The sequence below is a fragment of the Tachysurus fulvidraco genome, chromosome 18 (assembly GCF_022655615.1).
Source record: "Tachysurus fulvidraco isolate hzauxx_2018 chromosome 18, HZAU_PFXX_2.0, whole genome shotgun sequence".
Classification (NCBI taxonomy): Eukaryota; Metazoa; Chordata; class Actinopteri; order Siluriformes; family Bagridae; genus Tachysurus; species Tachysurus fulvidraco.
Window position 1 is genome coordinate 674,448 of NC_062535.1, and position 9,262 is coordinate 683,709.

General features: G+C 46.7%; 1 protein-coding gene across 2 annotated transcripts in view; it reads left to right on the plus strand.

Annotated features, from left to right (window-relative positions):
• Positions 1 to 8,822, plus strand: part of micall2b (mical-like 2b) — a 16,738-nt gene extending 7,916 nt beyond the window's left edge. The window contains exons 10-18 of one of the 2 annotated variants that reach the window (XR_007138386.1): positions 78 to 253; positions 1,385 to 1,431; positions 1,673 to 1,790; positions 2,807 to 2,909; positions 3,272 to 3,345; positions 4,894 to 5,008; positions 5,155 to 5,201; positions 7,856 to 8,123; positions 8,397 to 8,822. Coding sequence is in view for 1 of the 2 variants with exons in the window: in XM_047802782.1 (XP_047658738.1) it covers positions 78 to 253; positions 1,385 to 1,431; positions 1,673 to 1,790; positions 2,807 to 2,909; positions 3,272 to 3,345; positions 4,894 to 5,008; positions 5,155 to 5,201; positions 7,856 to 7,935 (760 nt within the window). In the remaining variant the exon portion in view is untranslated. Of the gene's footprint in view, positions 1 to 77; positions 254 to 1,384; positions 1,432 to 1,672; positions 1,791 to 2,806; positions 2,910 to 3,271; positions 3,346 to 4,893; positions 5,009 to 5,154; positions 5,202 to 7,855 lie in introns of both variants that reach the window. The other variant, XM_047802782.1, reaches the window with a different exon arrangement.
• Positions 8,823 to 9,262: the final 440 nt, after the last annotated feature.

Below are 9,262 nucleotides of genomic sequence, written 5' to 3' on the forward strand. Positions count from 1 at the left end.
GAAGCGTGGTCTGGTTCCACAGCTGGGGTTCGTGTGAATGTCTTTACTTCTGCTCTGTTTCTTCTTCTGGTCATCAGACCCAGAAGCTCCTCCACACCCACCAGCGAGTCCAAGACGTCTAACGCGGGGTCTCCACCATGGGAGTCGCCCACGAACATCTCCTCACCTTCATCTACTGCTTCTCCTTCTACACACAGCAGCAGTATGAAATCTGACTCGACTCCCAGCGAGGATGCTGAGGAGGGACTTCAAGGTGAGAACGTAGTGAAGGGAGCGGTGATGAGTGATGCGTCCAAATTCATGTCGTATCGAGACCTCAGTCCCCACACGTGGCTGTGACTCTGGTCCACACACGTGACTCTGGTCCACACACGTGACTCTGACTCTGGTCCACACACGTGACTCTGGTCCACACACGTGACTCTGACTCTGGTCCACACACGTGACTCTGGTCCACACACGTGACTCTGACTCTGGTCCACACACGTAACTCTGGTCCACACACGTGACTCTGACTCTGGTCCACACACGTGACTCTGACTCTGGTCCACACACGTGACTCTGACTCTGGTCCACACACGTGACTCTGGTCCACACACGTGACTCTGGTCCACACACGTAACTCTGGTCCACACACGTAACTCTGGTCCACACACGTGACTCTGACTCTGGTCCACACACGTAACTCTGGTCCACACACGTGACTCTGACTCTGGTCCACACACTTAACTCTGGTCCACACACGTGACTCTGACTCTGGTCCACTCACGTAACTCTGGTCCACACACGTGACTCTGACTCTGGTCCACTCACGTAACTCTGGTCCACACACGTGACTCTGACTCTGGTCCACACACGTAACTCTGACTCTGGTCCACACACGTGACTCTGACTCTGGTCCACACGTGACTCTGACTCTGGTCCACACGTGACTCTGACTCTGGTCCACACACGTGACTCTGACTCTGGTCCACTCACGTAACTCTGGTCCACACACGTGACTCTGACTCTGGTCCACACACGTAACTCTGACTCTGGTCCACACACGTGACTCTGACTCTGGTCCACACGTGACTCTGACTCTGGTCCACACGTGACTCTGACTCTGGTCCACACACGTGACTCTGACTCTGGTCCACACACGTGACTCTGACTCTGGTCCACACACGTGACTCTGACTCTTGTCCACACATCCTTGATTAAAGCGTATGTTTGATCTTTAGCTCAGTAAAGTTTATCGTATTGTACTGTTTAAACTGTTAGGACGGTTTTGGCCACTTGAAGGTGCCAGAGGACAGAAAATTAAAGTGTGTGTGTGTGTGTGTGTGTGTGTGTGTGTGTGTGTGTGTGTGTGTGTGTGTGTGTGTGTGTTTCTCTGTTCTAGACTATAATGTTGATAGCAGCACGTCACTCTCACAGAAGCTGTTAAAGGTTTGTGTATAAAATTTAAACATCTTAAATTTGAAACATTTTTATTCTGTATTAAAGTTTATAAAAATATATTTCTAGTTTCTCTCTTTTTCCTGCTACTCAGTTAAAGTGGTGATGAATCACCAGGACGCAGGATCCATCCCTTTTACGCTGTTGATACCTTAGAAAATGTTCAGACTTTTATTCTGTAATTGAATCTAATTTTTATTTAATTATTATTATTATTATTTTGTTGTTAAAGCCGGACTACATCCCGAGGGAGGAGATCCTGAGGGAGCTGAAGGAGATCGAGATGAAGCTGAATGATCTGGAGAAGAAAGGAGTGGAGTTGGAGAAGCAGCTGAGGCAGTGCGAGGAAGGTGAGGCAGTGCGAGGAAGGCGAGGCATTGTGACTCTCAGCTCCATGAAAACAAAATATTTAACAGATTTTTAATTTAATAATTAATGTAATAGAATATTTCTATATCACATGATGTAAATTCCACTTCCTGTTAATCTCCTGCTTCTCCTGAACACTTCCTGTATTAACACAAGGTTTAATGTTTAACGAGTCAAACACAGATCAGCTGCAGGGCTGAGACTCAGAATAAAGTCAGGAGCGATTAAACACTGCTGAACGTTACATGTGGTGAATGTTGGAGTGTTTATTAGGGTGGAGGTGAACGTTAGCAGCTGCTCATGTGGCTCCTCCTAATTACACTCTAATAACCAGGGTTTAAACTGTAGGTCATGAGTTCTAATGACTGCAGTACTGTTAGTGTGCAGATGTTCTCCTGATCTTCATCACTCCTTCACATGTAGTGAGTCTCTGACAGACAGGTGGTGAGATGGGGTGTGTGTGTGTGTGTGTGTGTGTGTGTGTGTGTGTGTGAGAATCACCAGCTGAGTTCATATAAATACACAACACCAGCATTTACACTTCATTACACATTTATTCTCTCCTTTCACTCTCTATCTGTGTTTCCCATCTCTCCTTCTCTCTGTCCCTCCATATCTCTATCCCTCCATCCCTCAATCTCTCCTTCTCTCTGTCCCTCCATATCTCTATCTCTCCTTCTCTCTGTCCCTCCATCTCTCTCTCCCGCCATCTCTCCATCCCTCCATCTCTGCTTCTCTCCATCTCTCTGTCCCTCCTTCTCTCAATCTCTCTGTCCCTCCATCTCTCCTTCTCTCCATCTCTGTCCCTCCATCTCTCCTTCTCTCCATCTCTGTCCCTCCATCTCTCCTTCTCTCTGTCCCTCCATCTCTCATTCTCTACTTCTCTCTGTCCCTCCATCTCTCTGTCCCTCCATCTCTGCTTCTCTCCATCTCTCTGTCCCTCCATCTCTTCACTCTTTTATGAACATTGTCCTAAACAAACTTCTCCCTCTTCCAGAGAACCAGGAGGACGTGTTGACGAATGACTTGATGGTGGACTGGTTTAATCTGATTCGAAGCAAACAGGTTTACATCCGACGCGAGTCTGAGCTCGTCTACGTGTAAATATGAGTTTAATAACCTACAGAAGGAGAAGCTGAGCAGCTGCTACTTACTGAACTTACTGAGCTTTCTAACACTCTGATCAGACATTCAGGTGTGTGCCTGTGTGTGTGTGCCTGTGTGTGTGTGCCTGTGTGTGTGTGCCTGTGTGTGTGTGTGCCTGTGTGTGTGTGTGCCTGTGTGTGTGTGTGCCTGTGTGTGTGCCTGTGTGTGTGCCTGTGTGTGTGCCTGTGTGTGTGCCTGTGTGTGTGCCTGTGTGTGTGCCCGTGTGTGTGTGCCCGTGTGTGTGCCTGTGTGTGTGTGCCTGTGCCTGTGTGTGTGTGTGTGTGTGTGCCTGTGTGTGTGTGTGTGCGTGAGACAGTGGAAGATCTCAGGACCTGGAGGAGGAGCAGCCAAATGTTGAGGCAGAACTTCGCAAACTGATGGAAAAACCGGGTAACAAACCACTGATTACTAAAATTGTTTATTTGTTTGTTTGCTGACCGCCCCTCTGACCCACCCGCCGACCGACCCTCTGACCCACCCACCCGCCGACCCACCCGCCGACCAACCCTCTGACCCACCCGCCGACCGACCCTCTGACCCACCCGCCGACCGACCCTCCGACCCACCCGCCGACCAACCCTCTGACCCACCCGCCGACCCACCCTCCGACCGACCCGCCAAACCAACCCTCCGACCCACCCTCTGACAGACCCTCAGACCCACCCTCCGACCCACCCTCTGACCGAGTCGCCGACCCACCCTCTGACCCACCCTTTGACCCACCCTCTGACCGAGTCGCCGACCCACCCTCTGACCGACCCGCCGACCCACCCTCTGACCCACCTTCAGACCGACCCGCCAACCCACCCTCTGACCGAGTCACCGACCCACCCTCTGACCCACCCTCTGACGAGTCGCCGACCCACCCTCTGACCCACCCTCTGACCGAGTCGCCGACCCACCCTCCGGCCCACCCTCTGACCCACCCTCTGTTTTTAACCCAGACTTTTTCCTTCTGATAGAATTACCTACTGTTCTTAGTGAGTAATTAAACACACACTCAGTACATAACTCATTGTGTTAATTATTACTGATTGGCTCTTTATTAATGACATTCTGACTCTCCTCCTTTTGATGTCATTAATCCCTGGTTAATGTATTTATTTACACAGTGCTGAGCTCACTGACTACGTTAATGATCTTACTGTACTATTCATGTCACAGCTTTAAATGTGGCCTGTGGTGACTAACTCACCTGCTCCTGGTGTTAGTGAAGCTGTTAGTCACTAACGTTGCCATGTGAACATAACAGAACCCCGGTGTGGCGTGAGCTGTGATCACGTCCCGGTGTGGTGCGAGCTGTGATCACGTCCCGGTGTGGTGCGAGCTGTGATCACGTCCCGGTGTGGTGCGAGCTGTGATCACGTCCTGGTGTGGTGCGAGCTGTGATCACGTCCCGGTGTGGTGCGAGCTGTGATCACGTCCCTGTGTGGTGCGAGCTGTGATCACATCCCGGTGTGGTGCGAGCTGTGATCACGTCCCGGTGTGGTGCGAGCTGTGATCACGTCCCGGTGTGGTGCGAGCTGTGATCACGTCCCGGTGTGGTGCGAGCTGTGATCGCGTCCCTCTCTACATCTTTACCTGATGTTGGTGGGTTATTCCTGAACACCCTGTGAACGAGTGGCCATTAACGCCAGTCCAGGCTTCCTAATGTTCACCACGCTGCCGTGCTGAGTGTCAGGTGTTAAGTGTAGAAGTGTTAAAAGCTCCACTGAATAACACTGTATAATAAATTACAGTGAAGCAGGACGAGTTTTATCATGAACATCAGAATGAGAGCTTTCACTCGGAGCGAGAGAGGAGGAGGAGGAGGAGGAAGAGCACTGACAAATACAACAGTATATAAAAATGATTAGTATGATTTTGTTTGTTCTGTAATAAACAGTAAATAACTCTGTGTGTGTGTGTGTGTGTGTGTGTGTGTGTGTGTGTGTTTAGAACACCTGAAGACTTCAAAGGATAAAAAGCGAGAAGAGGAACTGATGGCCAAACTGGTAGAAATAGTTAATGACAGGAACGCTATTGTGGACGGACTCGATGAGGACAGACTGAGGTGTGTGTGTGTGTGTGTGTGTGTGTGTGTGTGTGTGTGTGTGTGTGTGTGTGTGTGTGTGTGTGTATACGTCAGAGTTTGGAATAAAATGTACAGTTCAGGTTCCCTGTGTTTTTGTTCTTTACTCATTTCCTGTGTTCCTGCAGAGAGGAAGAGGAAGATGAGCAGCTGAATAAGATGATGCAGAATCTTGGTGAGTAGAGACATAAAGCAGCTGAGGGACGTTACAGACGCTCTGGTGACTGAGGGACGTTACAGACGCTCTGGTGACTGAGTGACGTTACAGACGCTCTGGTGACTGAGTGACGTTACAGACGCTCTGGTGACTGAGGGACGTTACAGACGCTCTGGTGACTGAGTGACGTTACAGACGCTCTGGTGACTGAGGGACGTTACAGACGCTCTGGTGACTGAGTGACGTTACAGACGCTCTGGTGACTGAGTGACGTTACAGACGCTCTGGTGACTGAGTGACGTTACAGACGCTCTGGTGACTGAGTGACGTTACAGACGCTCTGGTGACTGAGTGACGTTACAGACGCTCTGGTGACTGAGTGACGTTACAGACGCTCTGGTGACTGAGTGACGTTACAGACGCTCTGGTGACTGAGGGACGTTACAGACGCTCTGGTGACTGAGTGACGTTACAGACGCTCTGGTGACTGAGTGACGTTACAGACGCTCTGGTGACTGAGTGACGTTACAGACGCTCTGGTGACTGAGTGACGTTACAGACGCTCTGGTGACTGAGTGACGTTACAGACGCTCTGGTGACTGAGTGACGTTACAGACGCTCTGGTGACTGAGTGACGTTACAGACGCTCTGGTGACTGAGTGACGTTACAGACGCTCTGGTGACTGAGTGACGTTACAGACGCTCTGGTGACTGAGTGACGTTACAGACGCTCTGGTGACTGAGGGACGTTACAGACGCTCTGGTGACTGAGGGACGTTACAGACGCTCTGGTGACTGAGGGACGTTACAGGCGCTCTGGTGACTGAGTGACGTTACAGGCGCTCTGGTGACTGAGTGACGTTACAGACGCTCTGGTGACTGAGTGACGTTACAGACGCTCTGGTGACTGAGTGACGTTACAGACGCTCTGGTGACTGAGGGACGTTACAGACGCTCTGGTGACTGAGGGACGTTACAGACGCTCTGGTGACTGAGGGACGTTACAGACGCTCTGGTGACTGAGGGACGTTACAGACGCTCTGGTGACTGAGTGACGTTACAGACGCTCTGGTGACTGAGGGACGTTACAGACGCTCTGGTGACTGAGGGACGTTACAGACGCTCTGGTGACTGAGGGACGTTACAGACGCTCTGGTGACTGAGGGACGTTCAGCAGATACTTCAGCTATAAGATCTTACAGATTCCCACAATAATCAGTTGTAGTGTAGTTTAATTCCGATTATTATAAAAGTTGAAGTGATTAATCTGAGACAGGAAGTGGAGTGTGTATTAAATGTGTGGAGTGTGTATTAAATGTGTGGAGTGTGTATTAAATGTGTGGAGTGTGTATTAAATGTGTGGAGTGTGTATTAAATGTGTGGAGTGTGTATTAAATGTGTGGAGTGTGTATTAAATGTGTGGAGTGTGTATTAAATGTGTGGAGTGTGTATTAAATGTGTGTGTGAATGTGATGTCAGCTGAAACGCCACACTGTTGTGATTAGTGATAATTACAGCATCATTTCCATCCCAAACCTTTCAGTCCAGAGATCATTTGCATTAAAGCGTCAGTTTGTAGCGTTTCAGCTTTGTTTTGAAAGTCGAGGTTAAAAAAAGAAAAAAAAAAACTAAAAAAAAATTAATTGAATCAATCTAGAAGTTTCTTTACAGGAAAAAAAACTCTCCGCCTCCATCGGCTGAGCGCAGAGACTTCTCTCTAATTGGTGTGTGTGTGTGTGTGTCTGTGTGCGGTTTGTGTGTGTTTGTGTGTGTGTATGTTGTCTGTGTGTGTGTATGTTGTCTGTGTGTGTGTGTGTCTGTGTGTTGTTTGTGTGTGTGGGGGGGGGTGTCTGTGTGCGGTTTGTGTGTGTGTGTGTGTCTGTGTGCGGTTTGTGTGTGTCTGTGTGCGTGTGTGTGCGTGTGTGTGCGTGTGTGTGTGTGTGTGTGTGTGTGTGTGTGTGTGTGTGTGTGTGTGTGTTTATTATTCAGTGATTTTAGAAAGGCCATCATGTGAATAACACAGTGAAGTCCCACCTTCCATTTTGCTGTAATGACTGCTAATGGAAACAATCGGAGATTCGCTCCACGCCGTGACTTAATTCACCCTGACAATTAAGCCGTCCCAAAACTGTGGGCAAAAGTCAGGAGCATTTGCAATTCATGATTTTAAAAGTGTTAAAAGCTGTTTTTGGTTCCCAGATGAAATGTTCCTGTAATGTTCCTGTTGTGAGATCGGACACACGAGGACTTTTATTTATACTACATCTAATAAATAGATGTAAAACACCAGGCACTAAAATAAAGACCACTTTAATGTTGTACTACATCCTAATCTGCTGGAGATGTTGGAGGTGTTCCTCTGAGGTCAGGTGATGTGGGAGCTCATGAACACGGGACACCAAGAAAAAACTGGTTTGGGGAAAAGTTTAAAAAGAATTCGATTTATTTTCAACACCAGTGTGACGTTTAAAGCGACTCCTTTAGCACGGAGTGAGGGTTTTACGGTGGGCGGAGCTTAAAGTCTGTGTTAATTCTGTGTTTATTATTGGCTAAAAATAAAAGCCAGTGAAATAAAGTTTGTACTGTACAGATTATTATTATTATTATTATTATTATTATTATTATTATTAGACTATTGTAAAAAAGAAACTTCCTTCTCTTCTTGCTAACAGACATAAAGAAGGAAAAGAAGAAAAGATCCTCCATGTCCAGGCTGTTTGGCAGGAAGAGTAAGCATGAGGATGAGAGCTGAAGCTGAAGCTGCGTGTTGTGGTGGACGAGGACATCGATCATGGACTGATTTTATCCAGGTGTTCACACGATGTCAGGGTTTTTTATTTGTCTGAGTTCTACAGAGGACTTTTATACTCTAGTTGACTAGAGATTTGACCACAGACCAGCTGTGTGTGTGTGCGTGTGTGTGTGTGTGTGTGTGTGTGTGTACATACAAGGGAGCTGTTCATTAGAGAAGATCCAGAATGTTGTGTTTGTGTAGAGACGTCATGATGTGTCCGAGTCCTGAGATGATCACGACACACTGCTGCTGCTGAACATGAAGAAAAGTGTCCAGTGTGTCTGAGAGGAAATGAGCTTGTGTACAGAGATCAATATCATCACTTAGGAAACGACCTGTGTGTGTGAGCTGTGTGTGTGTGAGAGAGCTCTGTCTGTGTGTGTGTGTGTGTGTGTGTGAGCTGTGTGTGAGAGAGAGAGGTGTGTGTGTGTGCGCTGTGTGTGTGTGTGTGTGTGTGTGTGTGTATTTGTATTTTCTGTACGGGGTTAAAACACATTGATCAGAGATCCTGATTCACTACAGTCGCCTGTTTTTGTGCAGATTTGACCGATTTTATAGATTTTACAGATGTAAGCCAGCAGCTGAGGGTGTAGTGCCTCAGTGTGGCCTGCAGGGGGCAGTCGGGTTCTTACACTAAGCACCGGACCGGTACCGGTTTCAGACTGTATGGAGAATATGAAGGTGTTAATATCTAAAGTATTAATATTTATCTTTATATCTTTACAACCGCGGAATTCCGCTGGAACGCCGAATTCACGTGACGTTGAGTTTTATTCGGATTAAAGGAGAAATCATGACGTGTAAAATAAAATGAAAGGAAAATAAAGTTTTTCACAAAATTCTCAGACTCGATTTTAACACGTGTTTTATGCTCAGTGACGTCATGCTGCTGTTGTTATCTCTAAATGATGAAGTCTGGGGCGTGTTTTACACGTGGCTAAATGTGCTGAAGGGACTGATGACATTCACCTTCATGATGGAGTAAAATCTGATCGGATAAAACTTTAACATTAATTAATGAAGCTCAATAACCTGAAGTTTGGTGTATAATAATAATAATAATAATAATTATTATTATTATTATTATTATTATTATTGTTGTTGTTGTTGTTGTTAATATTCAGAATAATAGTATTAATACTACTAACAATAATGATAATATAATTAATAATAATAAGAATATTAATAATAATAGTTATTGTTAATATTTAGAATAATAGTATTAATAATACTACTAATAAAAACAATATTTATTATGGCAATAATTATAACAACAATGATAATG